General features: G+C 38.4%; 1 protein-coding gene across 2 annotated transcripts in view; it reads right to left on the bottom strand.

Annotated features, from left to right (window-relative positions):
* Window positions 1-1,226: 1,226 nt before the first annotated feature.
* LOC121289195 (leptin receptor gene-related protein) overlaps window positions 1,227-18,286 on the bottom strand; it is a 32,382-nt gene continuing 15,322 nt past the window's right edge. For both annotated transcript variants that reach the window (XM_041208390.1, XM_041208389.1), the window contains 3 exons: window positions 11,020-11,095; window positions 9,201-9,387; window positions 1,227-3,862 (listed from right to left, as the gene is read on the bottom strand). In XM_041208390.1, the coding sequence (XP_041064324.1) occupies window positions 3,746-3,862; window positions 9,201-9,387; window positions 11,020-11,095 (380 nt within the window). In that variant the 3' untranslated portion in view covers window positions 1,227-3,745. The remainder of the gene's footprint in view (window positions 3,863-9,200; window positions 9,388-11,019; window positions 11,096-18,286) is intronic.

Raw genomic sequence — 18,286 nt, 5'->3', positions numbered from 1 at the left:
GGGTCATGATTGAGGTGTATAAAATTGAGGGGCATAGATAGGACAGGAAGGAACATTTCCCCTTGGTAGAGGAATCAATAACCAGGGGCCACAGATTTAAGGTAAGGGGCAGGAGCTTTAGAGGGGATATGAGGAAGAATTTTTTCACCCAGAGGGTGGTGGGAATCTGGAGCGCACAGCCTGAAAGGCTGGTAGAGGCAGAAACCTTCATAACATTTAAGAAGTATTTGGATGTGCACTTGCGATGCCATGGCATACAAGGCTATGGGCCTAGTGCTGGAAAATGGGATTAGAATAGTTAGGTACTTGTTTGACGGGTGCAGACTCAATGGGCCAAAGGGCCTTTTTCTGTGCTGTAGACCTCTGACTCAATTGGAAGCCTTTCTACATTAAAGGTGGTATACATGGAAATAGTTGTTGTTGGAAAAAATGGACAGGTTTTCGATTTGGTAACAAGAAAAGGAATGCAGATTAAGAATCAGGATGTCATGCCAAATGCTGAAATAAGTTGTGGAGTGCAATGAATGGTTAGAAAAGCCTTTTCTTTTATGCAACTTCTGTTATGATTAACAAACAATAATATGCCAGGACAGTGAAACTATTTTATGTTGTTGAAGATTGCCAGCAATAGAAAGACTCAATTTGATAAGTAAAAGTGACAATACAAGTGATCTTTTTCACCCTCAAAAACCTCTCCAGAGCATTTTCCTATCTTTTGCTATTGATAGTATTTTGGTCATTACTTTTCCAAATATTGCACTAATGTTTCCCTTGCTCAGACACACAGTCCTCCCAATATTCTTTTGGCCTGATGGATCAGGGAAGTTTACACTGGGCTAGCGTTCCACGTGAATCTGGGTTTAAATATAATCCAGGCTGATGTAATGCAAACCTCATCTCTGTTACAAAAGGCCCAAGTCTAAAATGAGCTTGCATCAGTGTCAATCTGATTCCTAGTGAGCAAGAATCCACAGCATGGAACTGGTAATAAAATTGATAAAAGAGCAAATGATGTGGTAATCAGAAATGTGACACTGTTGATGGGGCAGGTGAGGTTAAGGTATGTTGTTAGAACAAAATAAATAGATATTTAATCTGCATCCAACCACATATCTGACTCTGGAGTGCCTGATATCTCAAATGTTGAAATGGGAAGACGTTTCATTTCCCATCATTAACATCCTTTACTTATATATACAAACAATTCAACAAATAACAAAAGAGAGTCCATGTTTACATTTTATTCACATACATTTAAGTTTAAACTCAAAACTATTTAGAAATAAACTACAGACATCAACCTATTTCATTGTTTTACATAGTTTGTTAATTTACATTGTATACAGTGAAAAAGTATTGAAAACTTATTGACAATAACATTCAGTAAACAGTTCACATACAAAAGTTTAAAAGTAGTTTGTGATGTTTGAAGGTTATAATGTTCCCACAGTTATAATAAACTTCAACCTAAGGGACACTATTTAAAAAAAATCCTCATCCCAAAAAATAGTTTTCAACTTTAAAAAAAAACTTAATTTGTCAAATAATTTTGACACGATCAATAATCAATATGCCTTCTAGAATGCTTTATTTATATCAACTGCACAATTAAACAGGTTTGTTTCCAACTTAGTGCAATATTTAGTTAAAACAATCTGAAGGCAAGGAACTATGTAGAATTCTGTTGTCAGCATACAAAATAAGTGAGATTACATTCTGGGTTTTACTTTTTATATAAGCAATTACTGAAGACCGACATTATTTAAGATATGTATCATTTCATTTCCAAATGTTACTGTGCAATTGACATTAATAGCTGATAAAGTTTGGCTTATAATTCAACTCTCTCAGAAAAAAGGGCTGATTTAAGACATTAAATAAGCAAAGTAAAAGGCATAATAGAAAATATAACTGACATCAGAGTATTTTATCCCAATTAGATTTTGGTTGTATTTTAAATGGCAAGGCCTGAAATTACTGTTGATAATATTAATGCATGAACAAAGTGTATACTTTGATCACAATTCTGTTTTTTTTTAATGGTGGCATTAATTCAATGCCTCCATTAAATAAGAGAAATATAACGCAAACATACAGTTTTAGGCATTCATCTAATTTTACCAAACTCTAGCCTTTAATTTAATTAGATGCTATGCTGTACTTAGATGTTATACTGTATTGTGCAACTGTGCAATCAAAGCTTCCTCTTAAAAAGGGCATTACGTGGCCTTGGCTACAAGTTACCAGGTCACTCTGGAAATTGCGAAAATAAATGCAGTAATTGTCGAGGTGCCCACATGATTTAATTTTAATTTTTTTTTTGTTCCATTTTAAAAGGTAAAGCTGAAAAAAAGCATAGTAAATGTTATTCCATTTCCATCAAATGGCAAAGCATGGTAGCAATGCTTTGAGCAAACATGCAATAGTACAAGCATGGCAAAGTCACATTTATATGTAGCTCTTTGGGCTGAGCTTAATGCTGAAATTAAACCATTTGTCAAGGGGACACATTAACCAAATGCTGGGGCAATTACTCCCCATAATTTATTGCCAAATTATCACTGTTTGCAAGCAGTACAAATGAATTGTTTCCATTTTTCATAATTCCTGCACATAAATTTCAGATGCTTTAATTATGCACATCTGCATGAGCTGAACACAGCACATTTCTCATGCTGAAATTCCACTCTCAAAACTTAATGTAAATACACAGATGCAAAGATAAAAGTCTGCACTTGGTCAAATAATCCCCTCTTCAAAATATGAGTCAGTTTCAGAACAGGTAGAACATTCTGTTTTTAATACAATACCAAAAACGTCCAGAAGTTTTTTGTAAAAAGAATAGTGCTTCCATTTCATAATATTTCAAACCCTTTGACCAGTGTGTAACAGCTAAAGAAAAAGATCTGGGGATCTAAGATGAATACAATCTGGTTCTTAAAGCATTACGAATCTTTACAGAAGCATGTCATAACAGTAAAGACTGAAGTTTCCAAAGGAGTGAACACTAACATTCTATTAATCGGAAATGATGTATATGTTCACATAAAATGCACTGAAAAGGTTTTGGCACCAGGATACATGTTAAGGTTAGAAATGGTATCTGTGCAAAGTGCGTTACCATGTCAATGCCATTCACTATACGTTTCTTTTCTTAAACAGAGGCAGCACAAATAACTGTTTCATAGGAGTTATACATTCCTGTACTTCCAGAGTGGGCCAGTCTTATAAATCACAAATCAGTTACAATAGCATGAGTGCTATAGAGATCACCTGTCAGGACTCCATCAAGTTTTTTATTTATATAATGCATTAAATAAATTTTAATTTTAAAAAGAGATTTGATGTGGGGTAAAGATTTAGAAGTGGCTCTTGGGACTATTTTCTTCTGCCAAAGTAACATTATTGCCACAACATACAAAAAAATAAAATTCTGTGGAGCTGATGGAATCATGTTACATGTAAGTAATTTTGTTCACTGGTCTATACTTTCAACTATTTGCATATTCCCATTTTCAGTTCAAATAAAATTGCCATTTTGGAGATGTGACAGCTTAGTAAAGACCCAGGTAAAGAAAGCACTAAAATACAAAAATGATCCTTGGTTCTTAATGTTTAGGGTTAACTGCAAATGCAGCATTGAAAAATATTGTGTTGTATACTGCACTTTAAGCTTGGAGTTTAGTAATACAATTCAGTTTCAATGCTAATCAAAGGGTTGTCATATCCATGTTCCATCACAATACTACCACTGTTCCCAGCTAAAGTCATCGCCTCTACCAAATACTAAGAAAAAGCCCAAAATGGTGAGGAAGATTACTGCATTGCCTGCAAGCACGAGTCCACAGGCTCCCCACTGGATCTGAAACATGAAACATAGGATAGAAGTCTCAATATAGTAGTCTTAGAAAAATTAGAACATTGCCCCCTTGTACAATGTGCACATTCAATTAAACTGAAGTATTTTATATGCTGCTCACAAGGCTATCATTATATTCTGGCTGGGGTCTGTACTTTTATACCCCCTGTGTCACTCTCCACAATGAATGGAACAATTCCAATGAAGCATCAACATTGAAACAACTAAATAAATATATAAAACTATAATTTTTAAGCCAATCAAAAAGGGTTGCCCAGATGAAACATATTACCCAGATGATAATCTATGGATTGAAAGAAAGGAAGAACATTGTTGGATAATGACAATTTGTATCAACATATGAATTACAGTATATAGTAGTCCAAACAACTGGTTATGCACATTTGATTTTTCTCCTTAATCCAGGTGGTGAGGTTTTCAACCCTTCCATTTTTATCCTTTTGTCTTTTGCATGTGAGACTTTAGCCAAATTTTCTATTGGCAGTTGGCAGAACAGAGGTGTATAAAATATGAGCAAAGGGAAATATTCAAGTTCAACAGGTAATAGAGAAGGCAAATGGAATGTTGGCCTTTATTTCAAAGGGAATGGAGTATAAAAATAGGGAAGTCTTGCTGCAACTATACAAGGCATTAGTTAGACCACACCTAGAATACTGTGAACAGTTTTAGTCCCCTTATCTAAGGAAAGATATACTGGCACTGGAGGCAGTCCAGAGAAGGTTCACTAGGTTGATTCCGGTTATGGAGGGATTTTCTTATGAGGAGAGGTTTAGTAGGTTGGGCCTGTACTCATTGGCATTTAGAAGAATGAGAGGCGACCTTATTGAAACATATAAGATTCTTAGGGGGCTTGAGAGGGTGGATGCTGAGAGATGGCTTCACTTTGTGGGGGAGTCTAAAACCAGAGGGTGTAGTCTCAGAGTAAGGGGTCACCCATTTAAAACAGAGATGAGGAGGAATTTCTTCTCTCAGAGGGTAGTTAATTTGTGGAATTCTTTACCGCAGAGGGCTGTAAAAGTTGGGTCGTTAAGTATATTCAAGCCTGAGATAGACAGATTTTTAATCAGTAAAGAATCAAGGATTATGGGGAAAAGGTAAGAAAATGGAGTTTAGGATTATTGGATCAGCCATGAACTCATTGAATGGCAGAGCAGACACAATGGGCCAAATGGCCTACTTCTGCTCCTACATCTTGTAGTCTACTGCAAGCGATTAGGAAGGCAAATGGAATGTTGTTTATTGCAAGGGGAATGGGACATAAAAGTAGGAATGTTTTGCTACAGTTGCACAGGGTGTTGGTGTGACCACATCTGTGGAATTGTGTACAGTTTTGGTCAACATGTTTAAGAAAGGATATAAATACGTTAGCAGTTCAGAGAAAGTTTACTCAACTGATACTTAGGATGGGGGGGCTGCGTGGGTAATGAGAAAAGGTTGGACAGGCAGGGCTTGTATCCTTTGGAGTTTAGAAGAATGAGAGGTGATCTTATTGAAACATGCAAGATCCTGAGGGGACTTGACAGGGCGGATGCTGAAAGGATGTGCCCCCTTGTGGGAGAGACTAGAACTAGGGGACACCATATAAAAATAAGAGGTTTCCCATTTAAGACAGAGAACAAAATTTCTTCTCATCGCCAAGGGGCGTGAGTCTTTGGAACTCTTCCACAGGGAGCGGTGAAGACGGGTCAATCAATAGTTTTAAGGTAGGGTTAGACTGACTCCTTTGTTAGTCAAGAATCTAAGGTTATCTGGGGTAGATGGAAAGTGGAGTTGAAGCCACAATCAGACCAGCCATGATCTTATTGAGTGACAGAGCAGGCTTCAGGGGCAGAATGGCCTACTCCTGCTCCTAATTCATGTGTTTGTATGTAACTTCAAGGATCATACGCTGTAAAGTTCCACAGGCAAGGAAATGAATGATGTAATGGAATTAGTCAAAGCCAAAAATTAAAAATATTAAAGCTTTACACAAATTAATTAAAACCAAAAAAAGCTGGACAAACAGTCCTTGCCATACAATTCCAGGTACATCTGACACCCTTCATTATCTTGACTACTTGGTCATTCTTCAAGCGTAAGACAGCAAGTGTGGGTCTGTGACCATATCAGCTCATGTGCCAATTTGCCAGCCTCAAATGAAAATCAGAATCCATGCCATAGGGAAGTAAAACAAAAAATAAAATCACTACAACCCACTATGGTGGCATGAAAGTTAAACCATTGAATTATAGAAAGATTACACCACAGGAGAAGGCCATGCCAACTCTCTGCAAGAGCAGCTTATTTAGTCCAACATCCCTGCCCTATCCCCTTCGCCCTGCAAATGATTTCTCTTTAGATGTTTATTTAATTCCCTTTTCATAGCCCAAGTTGTATCTACTTCCACTACATGTCAGGCAGTGCAACGACATCCATTTGCTGAGGAAAAGACATTTTTTCTCAAGTCCCCTCAGGTTCATTTGCCAATCACCTTAAATTGGTCTTGACTGGCTCTCAAGACTTCCACTGATGAGAACAGTTTCTTTCTATCTAATTTGTTTAGGCGTGTTTTGACTTTGAAACCCTCTATCAAATCCGCTCTCAACCTTCTCTTCTCTAAGGAGAATAAGCCCAGCTTCTCCAATCTATTCATGTAACTGAAGTCCTTTATCCAAGGAATCATTCTTGTAAATATTTGTTGTACCCTCCCTATGGCCTTCAGATCCTCCAGAAAGGGTGGTGTCCAGGATTGGACACAATACTCCCAAAAAAAACTGAGGCTGAACCGGTACTTTGTAAAGGTTCATCACGCAGCATTTATCTTCTATGTCTTTACTTATAAAGTTCAGGATCTCGTATACCTCTGTAACCACTTTCTGAACCTCCCTTGCCACCTATATGATTTGTGCACATATGCCCCTAAGTGCCTCTGTTCCTGAACTCCCTATAGAATGAGGTCTTTATTTAATATTGCCTCTCCTTTATTCCAACCAAAACGTACCACTTCTCTGCATTAAATTTCATCTGCCATGTGTCCATCCATTCCATCAGCCTGTGCATGTCCTCTTGAAGTTTATCACTATCCTCATTGCTCACAATACTTTGTCTTGTATCCTGTGCAAATTTTAAAATTGTGCCCTGCACACCCAAATCTAAGTCATTAGCATATCAAGAAAAAACAGTTCTCCTAATACCAATCCCTGAGGAACACCACAGTGTACCTCCCTCCAGTCTGAAAAACAACCATTCATCATTATGCTCTATTCCCTATCACTTAGCCAACCTCATACTTATGCTGCTACTGTCCCTTTTACTCCACGGGCTTAAAGATTGTTGTGCGGCACTTGATCAAACACCTTTTGGAAGTCTATGTACACTATATCAACTGCATTCACTTTCATAAATTTTCTGTTACTTCATCAAGAAACTCAAGTCTAGTTAGTTAAAGGTTTGCCTTTAACTAATCCGTGCTGGATTTCTTTAATTAATCCACGCTTATCCAAGTGAGTGTTAACTTTGTCCCAGATTATCATTTCTAAATGTTTTCCCACCAGCGAGATTAAACTGACAGGCCTAAAGTTGATGGGGTTTATCCTTTTTTGAACAAAGTCCTCAGGTACTACGGCCCACACCACCCACTTCTAAGGAGGATTGGAAGATTTATGGCCAGTAGCTCTGCAATTTCAACCTACTTTCCTCAGTATTGCTGAGGAGAGAGACACTTCATCGAAACTTTTCATCTTGCGCTCATCTGGGCAAATGCAAGAATGACAAACTTCAAACAATCAGAACAATTTAAACTCAGATGATGCATCCCATTAGGTCCTGGTGACTTATCAACTTTTAAAGGGCAGCCAGCCTTTCCAGTACCTGCTTATCATTTATAGCCTATTCAGTATTTCAGTTGCCTCCTCTTTCACTAATTTGGTAGCATGTTCTTCCTTGGTAAAGACAGATGCAGACCACTTATTTACTACCTCAGCCATGCCCTCTGCCTTGATGTGCAAATCTCCTTTTTCATCCCTAATCAATCCTACCCTTCCTTTTTCTATTTTTAATGCCTATAGAAGGTTTCTGGATTCCCTAATATGTTAGCTGTCAGTCTTTTCTCATACTCTGAGTTTACCTCCTCTTTCCTTCTCCTCTGAACTTTCTATATACACCTACTTATGTTATCAGCCTGGTTACTGTCATTGGAACATTTTTTCTGCTTTATCATAATTTCTATCTCTTTTGCCATCCAGGGAAATCTGGCTTTGGTTTCCCTATTCTTCCCCCTCACAGGAATGTTCCACAAATGTATCCAAACCATTATCATCTCTTCAAAGGTAGCCCATTGTTCTGTTACAATTTTACCTGCCAATCTTTGCTTCAAATTTACCTGTTCTCACTGAGCTATTTTTAGTTTAGATTGCTCCTGGTCCTTTTCCATAACTAACCTAAACTTTATGCCGCTATTGTCAGTGTTCCCCGAAAGTTCCAAACTGATACTTGATCAACTCAATCTATCTCATTCCCAGAATCAGATCCAGCAATGCCTCTTCCTTCGTCTTTGGGTTGGAAACATACATATCAAGAAAATTTTCTTGAACAAACATCAGAAACACTTCCCCCTGCTAGTCATTCACATTATTACTGTCCAAGTCTCTATGAGGATAATAACTACACTAGAATTCTTCACCTCTCTGTAATTTCTCTGCAAATCTGTTCCTCTATGTCTTTCAAACCAGTCAATGACATATAGAATGCACCGAGTCATGGTACCTCTATTGCTTCTTAATGCTAACCTAATACTAAATAGATTAATTTCTTGACACTCCAGGATATCTTCTCTCTGTAGCACAGTATTATTCTTCTTAATCATTACAGTCACCCCTCTTCTTTTCTTTCCTTCCCAATCTATCCTGAACAGGAATATTTAGTAAATAATCCTACCCTTGTTTGACTCAGATCTTCTTCACCGCAACACCAAATTCCCCTGTGACTATTTGCATCTGCAGCACACCTGGTTGCTCATGAATTAGTAAAGGCCTATGAATAATTAATTTGTATTCCCTTTCTTGCCTGAGGAAATAGTTCATTTTGGATAAGAGAATGTAATAGGTATGATTTTGGTCACTAGTTATTAGAGCATCCTTCAGCTCTATGTTACATCGAATGTTTTTTTCCTTCTGATATTCCTGGTAGAAATTCAAGCCTTTACAGACTCTCTTCTAATTCCACATTTTAAAAAAATATTTAACACCCCAAGTACTCCACTTCTGACATCCAGAAAATCACCAGTAGTTGATAAAACAGAATAAGGCAGCATTTGTTGGCAGGTGTTTGAAGTAAAACTTACCACGGAAACTCGAGCAAGAATTATTGGGAGCCCAAAGGCAGAAACAACAATCCCTGTGGTGAAGAAATATGCAAGCTCACGACAGGCGCTGCTCGCTGCATCAGTGTCATCCCCCAATCTTCGTGCAATAAAGCTCGGAATAGGTGACAGAAAGTAAAATATCAGCACAAACAGGGGCCAGTAAACACTGTGGAGGGATTAAAAATGAAAGGGGAAATTAATTAAAATGGTAAGATGATTGTTAAAAGCCTATAATAAAAACTCTACTGAAACAAACATGTGCATCTCTGATGAAAGCATGATTTGATGTTGCCAAACTGCCATTTCATAAAACTGTTAGCATAACAAACTTCAAAGCCTTTTAACAGAGGAACCCAAGTTAAAAGCCATTATGTAAATAAAGTTGAAAAATAGTGAAATTGATAAGGAATTTAGGGAAGAAGCTTGAGATTTACAACTTGTAGACAATAGGGGAAAGGTTACAGTCAGGAAGGTGGAATACGGAAATAAATTTTCATTTTGTGAGGATGCAAAAAATATGTTAACAAGAAATGGAAATGATAATGTTTCACTTCCCAATTGGTGATTTCCTAGAACCCATTTATTTAAGAATAATCTCCTATACAACCCTTTGGAATTCTAATTCTATGACAGAAGTCTCTTGTGTAATGTAGCTTCTAATGTGCAGAGAGCCCACGAATTATTTTTGTTTAGATTTAAAAGGAATGTCATGAAATTATAAACCCAGAAAATGGAAGGGGGTGGGATTCATATGTAAGGGCAATGGAAAGGAGCAAGATTGAGAGAACGGAAGAGAGTACAAACCAAAAGGAACGAGAGATAGAACAACAGGAACTGACAAAGAATGGGGAAAGCAGTGAGGTATGTAATAGGATCTACAAACTGGTCATGGAAGAATTTGATAGTTAGGAAGATAGTGAAGCACTGGTAGTTTGGGTTCCATTTTCCTGGAACCCTGTCCTTTACAACACTGCTAGATCTTGACTCAACCCACCTATTTCCACCACTCCCCAAATAATGCCAACTCCCTGTAGCCCATTAATACTGCCATACTCCATCCCCTATAATGCTCCCAACCTTCTCCCCTCAGTTCTTTTGGAGCCTAGAATTGCCTCCCGAAACTCCAAGGTGCCCGTGCATTCACAGTGTTTTCCAATCCCAATGCTGCGAGACCCTTGGATCACCCTTCCCAATGTCTACAGGTGTAATGCCAGCTACTGGCCTGTTCCCAGAATTCCCCTTGCCCAGGCTCTCAGGCCTTGGATCTTCTCTCAAGGTATTGCTAGGTCCCAAAAGGCTCTCTCATTACTAGCAGAATCCAGGCCCCATTTCCAATGTTTCTATATCCTAGGACTGCATGCCCCCACCAATAAGGAAAAAAAATCAGTCTCCCTAAAACTACCACATAACATCACTTGTGAATAGTAATCAGTACCTCTGGCTGTTTTTTTCTCTTCCCTAACTTCTGGGTGCTAAAGTCAGGGAAATGCACCATGATCCTTCAACATCATATTGATCTAATTGGGAAACTATACTTATTATTTCAGTGCTTTTAATGTTTAGAAAATAAACATTAGACTTATGGTTTGGTTTTCCCTAAGCAGATTTGGGAAAAAGGAGGGCAGAAGACCAACAGTGGTAGTGATAATTGATCAAGCAGTATGATTGGTTAGAGATAGTCCAATAAAAGAAGCAAAGAACTACTCAAAAATATGCCCAATCAATATGTTAAAGAGAGATATTTTCTTTAAAAACTATGGTTTTCAATCATCAAAAAAAGTGGAAGTCAGAATCTTACCCATATTGTTCAAGTGCACAACCTAACATGAGGAAGGTCAGGCCTATGGCACCACTGAAAGATAAGCCAACCAGAGCTGCAACAAAAGTGAGAAGAGAGCAAATTAGAATAGTGATGTACACATATAGTATTTTCATTAGAAATTATTTACATAATAATGGGAATACCTGGCTCTTTTATTCCATGTACCTGACAGGATACAGAAAGTAGTTATAGAAAATGCTGGAAAAATTCGGCAGGTCTGGCAGCATCTGTGGAGAGAGAGAGAGAGAAACAGAATTAATGTTTCAAGTCTAATATGACTCAAATGAAGAGTCATATTAGACCCAAAACTTTAACTCTTTCTCACTCCACAGATGTGCCAGGCCGGCTGAGACTTTCCAGCATTTTCTGCTTTTATTTCAGATTTCCAGCATCCGCAGCATTTTGCTTTTACCCAAATCCCTTTACTCCTCCACAGTTTCTAGTCGCTTGCCATCAGGAAAATATTCCGATTTTCTTTCCTGGATCCAAAGTTGATTACCTCATACTACGACACATTGAACTTAATTTGCCACAGTTGTATCTGATCAACTTTCAGATAAAACATTAAACTGAGGCTCTATCTGCCTGGTCAGGTAGTTAGAGAGGATGATACTATTTGAAGACAGGGAGTTTTCCCAAGATCTTAAATATTCCTTCCTCAACTAACAATGCCAAAAAACAGATTCAATGTTCATCACGCAATATTTACTACAAAACAACAACAATACTTCAACAATCATTCATTCAGCACTTTAATGAGAGTCTGAGGACAAGGAACTACTGAAAATCAGTTTTTTTTTTTAAAAAAAACCTTAGATACCAGTATGTATGTACTCGTTGATCTACATGACTTTGTACTGTCCTGGGCTGTGCGCTTCTGACTAAACAATTGAAACAATGCAGGAAAGCATATCCACAAATTGTATTGTTGCCCAATGCCTTTGCTGAAAAGTACAATATAGACATTAAGTGAGGATGGGACAAATGCACCGTCGCATCACAAGTGAACAATCTGCTGGGGGTAGAATATTCACTTAAAGCGCAATTGCAATCTGGGCACAAATGGCACTAGTTTTGAGAAGTGTTTCCTTCCATCTCAAATTTCTGCTCACTTATTTGCATATCACCAATTGTAAAATGAAACCCTGAGCCCAGAACAATGGGCCATGGTTTAGGAAGTTTTTTAATTCCAATCCTTGATATACTAATAGTGATAACTTGTTAGTTTGATTAATAAAACTGAAAATGTTTGATTCAAAAAATAAGCATATTAATCATTGTCTACTCCACCACCTCTGAGGAACCTGATTTTAAATATCTAAAATAACTATTTGCTTATTATATGATGGTAAATTTTTAAAAAATCAAATGCTATTACATGTGCTTATTAGTGTCCTTGCACCTCAAAAGATCCAGCTTAATTTTTGAAGTCTCCTCAAAGGCCCTAAAATGGGCATGATTACTGGAAACTCCCAAAGATGATTACAACAGCAGCCTTAACATAGCAAGATGTCCCATTGTGGGATGGATTTTTTTTTAAATTGATACTGAGTTACATAAGGGAAATTAGGACAAAGGATCAAAGATGATCAAAAGCTTAGTCAAAGAGTTAGGTGTAAGAAGCTTCTTGAGGAAAAAGAGGTTTCTGAAAGGAATTCTAGAGGTTAGGGCCTCAACATTTGAAGACACAGCCACCAATGAAAGAGTGATTAAAATCAGAGATGCAAAAGAGCCTAGAATTGGAGGGTAACAGGACTGGCAAAGATTAGAGACAGGGAGGGATGAGATGGAGGGATATGAAAACAAAAATGAGAGTTTTAAAATCGAGGCATTGCTTGATTGGGGGCCAATACAGACCAGTGAGCACAGGGATGATAGGTAAACAGGACTTAGTGCAATTTAGGATACAAGCAGTCAAGTTTTGAATGGTGTGGAGTTTATAGAGGGTGTAAGAAGGGAGCTCAGCGAGGTGTGTGTTGGAAGTCAAATCTAGAGGTAACAAAGGCATGGATAAGGATCAAAGCAACATAGGCAGAGGTAGAGTCAGGTAATGTTAACATAGGTAGAAATAGGCAGCCTTGGCAATGGCATATATGATACATTATCTGGGGTTGCGGTCAGTTTTATGGCTAGGGCCCGCTTCTAGGTCAATTTTTTTTAAACCAGCGCATAAGATTGCAGAAATTTGATTTCTACTAAGGAATTTTAAACACAAATTACATCCAACGTTTTGGATTTTATCAATTTTGGGCCAATTAAACAAATAAAGCATCGTCACCTGGGTGAAATACAGGAGGGCCTCTCTAGTTATAGTGGGATCATATCTCAGGATGTGTCATTAGGTGAGAGAGAAAAGTGCAAGGAGGGGAGAAATAGCAAAGTTAAAAAAAAAAGCACTTTCGCAGCCTGCACCTGTTCAACATTTCCCTTCAAGAATTATAGAACTCTTTAAAAAAATATACAAGTACAGATGTTACCATGCCAGCAGCTCTCTCAAACTGAATAACCACTGGGGTGGTTGGAAAATCAAACAGTGATTGGAATTAAGTACAAGCTAGACGAACAGAAAAGTAATTGCGCTTAGCGTCAAAGAGAACTTATTCTCAGCTTTCCTGCAGTGCTTCTTTGAAAGAAGGAATATGCACAGAGCTAAGCAGGAAGAAATTTGGCTTTTGAAGAACTGCACACAAAAGAAAATGTAAAAAAAATTGCGCTGCAGTACCATCTAGTGCTCAACCAACATAATCAAGATATTCAGCAACTATTCACGATCCCTACCATTCACACCTTCTCTAGTTAAATCATTTGTTTCTTAATTGTCCCATTGTCACTCCCTTTGCCCTTGCACCATGAAACCTTTTGTCTTTTAATTTCACCTGCCCTCCACCCTATCAGCTTTTATGCTCTTATTCCCATCACCTATTCCCACCTGCCCCTCCCACCCCTTTTACTTGTTTAAAACCTATCTCTAACTTTCCAAGTTATTAAGAAATGTTAATTCTGTTTATCTCTCTACAGATGCTGCCAGATGTGGAGTATTTCTGGCATTTTGTGTTTTTATAACATAATGAAGAGTCTGGCAAGCATTGATCTCAATGGGAAAGTGCAGTGCAGCCCAGCCATTCGCAAAGGAAAGCCCATGCCTTTCCAAGCATCTTTAATGCTTAAGCATTTTATATTATTCTACTTATTCCATTTATTTTTTAAAAAGGCTTGCAAATTGAGTTTAAAGGAATACTGGGGAAAGATGCCTTGAACTGTTTGAAAACCACACCTTATTAGCAATTTCTTTTAATGAAATAAATATTGGAACATGGTAACGTATGGCACTGTGGTGAAGAGAGAAGAAAGGATTGAGCCCAGTCTTGGCAATGGAATGTCATATTTGTGCCTAAACCTCAGAACCACTGAAGAGCTGGTGGCCTCAAACAAACTAACTGCCAAACACATTTTTATGGTCTGACAGAAATAAACAGCGCTGAAACAACCAATCTAATATGTCCACATGCATTTTATTTAACGTTCCGGATACTACTTCATTTTTGCAGCTTCCCACTCTGTATTAACTAGCTTGTTAACATTTTCATTTCAGTCAACAAAACACAGGTGATAGAGACTAACTGCTTTCAAAATTCAATTTTTTTTAGTGCATTTTCATATGAAAACACTTTCTGAAAATAGTAAAACCTACAAGTTTTTAAATCAGTAGTGCTTTTTTTCCCCCACACACTAAAAGACACGAGAATTTAGTGAATTTAGTCATATGTACTTGTTTTTTTTTGGCTTATAGCCTTATTTTTCATTTTAGAACTTCAGTTAAAGAAAGAAATAGCAAAGAAAAGTAAGAATTTGCATTTATATAGTGCCTTTCACAACTCCTGGAAACCCAAAGTGATTGCAGCCGGTAATTTTTTTTTTTGAAGTGTTCTCTTGTTCTAATGTAGAAAATGTAGCAGCTAATTTGTATACAGCAAGATTCCGCAAACAGTAATTAAATAATTGGCCAGATCATCTATTTTTAGGTGTTGTTTGAAGGTCATATACAGACAGAAATTTATAATGGAAAACATTGATGAATGCATGACCCAAAGTGTGAAACAGGAAGGAAAGTTTTGTAGAAGGGAAGTGCATACAAACCTTTCAACTTTTTGCAGCTTAAAGACCTAAAGTACAATTGTAAATTTTGTCCTTCGAAACTTTACTTTAACACATGTGATACAATACTAAGATGCTATCTTTACAGGCCTATTGTAGAAAATGGTGGAAACAACCTGATTTGCTGAATTAAGAGCCTTATAAACATTAAAGTACAATGGCATATGATGTAGCCAAATTTTGGAAGGTTAAAATCTGCAACTGCACCTTTTAAGTTTTTTTTTGTGGTTCAATTGAATATGCATCTGAAAATTTTACAGGTCTACCATTACGCTTAATTTCTGGTGACAGCATTGATAGGAGACATGGTTTTGAATGTTGTTACCATTACTTACCAAACGTAGACCAAAACAGAGAATCATAGATATTAAAGCAATGGGGAACAATTAGGCCCATCTGGTTTGAGTTAGTGCTAGCTCTCAACTGGAGTTAGGTGTGTAAATTCAGAATTGAGGGTTAATTAAAATAAGCAGATACACTGGCAAAAAAAAAGTGTAGAGTCTTTATTTAAAAAGATGTTCAGGGATTGGAGAGGCAAGGTTTGATCAGGGATAGTGAGCATGGCTTTGTCAGAGGGAGGTCATGCCTAACAAATTTGATTGAATTTTTTGAGGAAGTGACCAGGTGTAGATGAGAGTAGTGCAGTTGATGTAGTTCATGTGGATTTCAGCAAAGCCTTTGACAAGGTCCCACATGGGAGACTTATAAAGAAGGCAAATGTTCATGGGATACAGGGTAATTTGATAAGGTAGATTCAAAATTGGCTTAGTTGTAGGAGACAGAGGGTGATAACAGAAGGATGCTTTAGTGACTGGAAGCCAGTGTCCAGTGGCGTATCACAGGGATCTGTGCTGGGTCCCCTATTATTTGTCATTTATAAAAATGACACAGATGACTATGTGGGGGGCAGGATTAGTAAGTTTACGGATGACACAAAGATTATTCAGGTGGTTGACAGTGAGTGTTGAGTGTCTAGGGCTACAAGAAGATAACTGCCCATTTGACCATCCCGTCTATAAGTGGCAGATGGAATGTAACCCTGAAAAGTGAGAGGTGATACACTTTGGCAGGAGTAATTTGACAAGGAAGTATTCAATGAATCGCACGACACTAGGAAGTTTTGAGGAACAAAGGGACCTTGGCGTGTATGTGCATAGATCTCTGAAGGTGGAGGGGCATATTAGTGGGGTGGTGAAAAAGGCATTTGGGACACTTGCCTTTATCAATCGAGGCATAGATTACAAAAGTAAGGAGGTCATGTTGGAGTTGTATAGAACCTTGGTGAGGCTGCAGCTGGAGTAGTGTGTGCAGTTCTGGTCACCACATTATAGGAAGGATGTGATTGCACTGGAGGGTGTGCAGAGGAGATTCACCAGGATGTTGCCTGGGATGAAACATTTAAGTTATGAAGAGAGGTTGGATAGACTTGGGTTGTTTTCGTTGGAGCAGAGAAGACTGAGGAGCGACCTGATCAAGGTGTTAAAGATTTTGAGGGGCATGGACAGGGTGGATAGGGAGCAGCTGTTCCCCTTACTTGAAGAGTCAGTCACAAGGGGACAAGTTCAAGGTGAGGGGCAGGAGGTTTAGGGGGGATGTGAGGAAAAACTTTTTTACCCAGAGGATGGTGACGGTCTGGAATGCGCTGCCTGGGAGGGTGGTGGAGGTGGGTTCCCTCACATCCTTTAAAAAGTACCTAGATCTGCACTTGGCACGTCATGGCTATGGGCCAAGTGTTGGTAAATGGAATTAGGTAGGTAGGTCAGGTGTTTCTCACGTATCGGTGCAGACTCGATGGGCTGAAGGGCCTCTTCTGCACTGAGAGATTCTGTGATGCGGGTGGGGGAGAAGATAGCAGAGGAAAGTGAGATTCAGCTAACAATAAGTCAGTCAGTCTGGCATCAGGGCTAGGGAAACCTTTAGAAGCTTCTAAAAGATCTAAAGCAATTGACAAGATGGACATGGATGTACAGAAGGGAAGTCATGTGAGAATAACAACAGAATGTTTTAGTGGAGTAAAATATATAAATAAGGAAGATATTTTTGGATTTGAGTAAAGATTTTACTACAATGTTTCACAAAATTAATTCTAAAAATTGGCAGTCATGTTACTAACAGCAGGGTAATGAGATGGATGAATTGGAGCTGATCGGTAGGAGACAGGAAGCATGTGTATCTGAAGCATTCTGGATGAAAGGTATGGCGAGTGCTGCACGTCTTGGTGTTCAGATCAGTACAGCAACCTTTTCATCAAAAAAAATTAACTGGGGGAAAGCGGGCTTTAAGGAGGTAAAAATGGATCTGGGCCAGATAAATTGGAATCAAAGGTTGGCAGGAAAAACGGTACCTGAACAATGGGATGCCTTCAAAGGGGAGATAGTTCAGGCAGTCAAGTTACATTGATAAAAACAAAAAACTGCGGATGCTGGAAATCCAAAACAAAAACAGAATTACCTGCAAAAACTCAGCAGGTCTGGCAGTATCGGCAGAGAAGAAAAGAGTTGACGTTTCAAGTCCTCATGACCCTTCAACAGAACTGAGTGAATATTAGAAGAGGGGTGAAATATAAGCTGGTTTAAGCTGGGGGGGAGGGGGAAGAGAGAGAGAGAGAAGTGGGTGGGGGGGTGTGGTTGTAGGGACAAGCAAGCAGTGATAGGAGCAGATAATCAAAAATGTCACAGACAAAGGAACAAAGAAGTGTTGAAGGTGGTGATATTATCTAAATGAATGTGCTAATTAAGAATGGATGGCAGGGCACTCAAGGTACAGCTCTAGTGAGGGGTGGGTGGAAAGACTAGCAGGGCATACAAGATTTAAAAATAATGGAAATAGGTGGGAAAAGAAAAATCTATATAAATTATTGGAAAAAGCAAAAGGAAGGGAGAAGAAACGGAAAGGGGGTGGGGATGGAGGAGGGAGTTCAAGATTTAAAGTTGTTGAACTCAATATTCAGTCCGGAAGGCTGTAAAGTACCTAGTCGGAAGATGAGGTGCTGTTCCTCCAGTTTGCGTTGGGCTTCACTGGAACAATGCAGCAAGCCAAGGACAGACATGTGGGCAAGAGAGCAAGGTGGAGTGTTAAAATGGCAAGC

This window comes from Carcharodon carcharias, chromosome 16, assembly GCF_017639515.1.
Source record: "Carcharodon carcharias isolate sCarCar2 chromosome 16, sCarCar2.pri, whole genome shotgun sequence".
NCBI classification, from domain to species: Eukaryota; Metazoa; Chordata; class Chondrichthyes; order Lamniformes; family Lamnidae; genus Carcharodon; species Carcharodon carcharias.
This window is presented reverse-complemented; position numbering and strand designations above follow the sequence as displayed.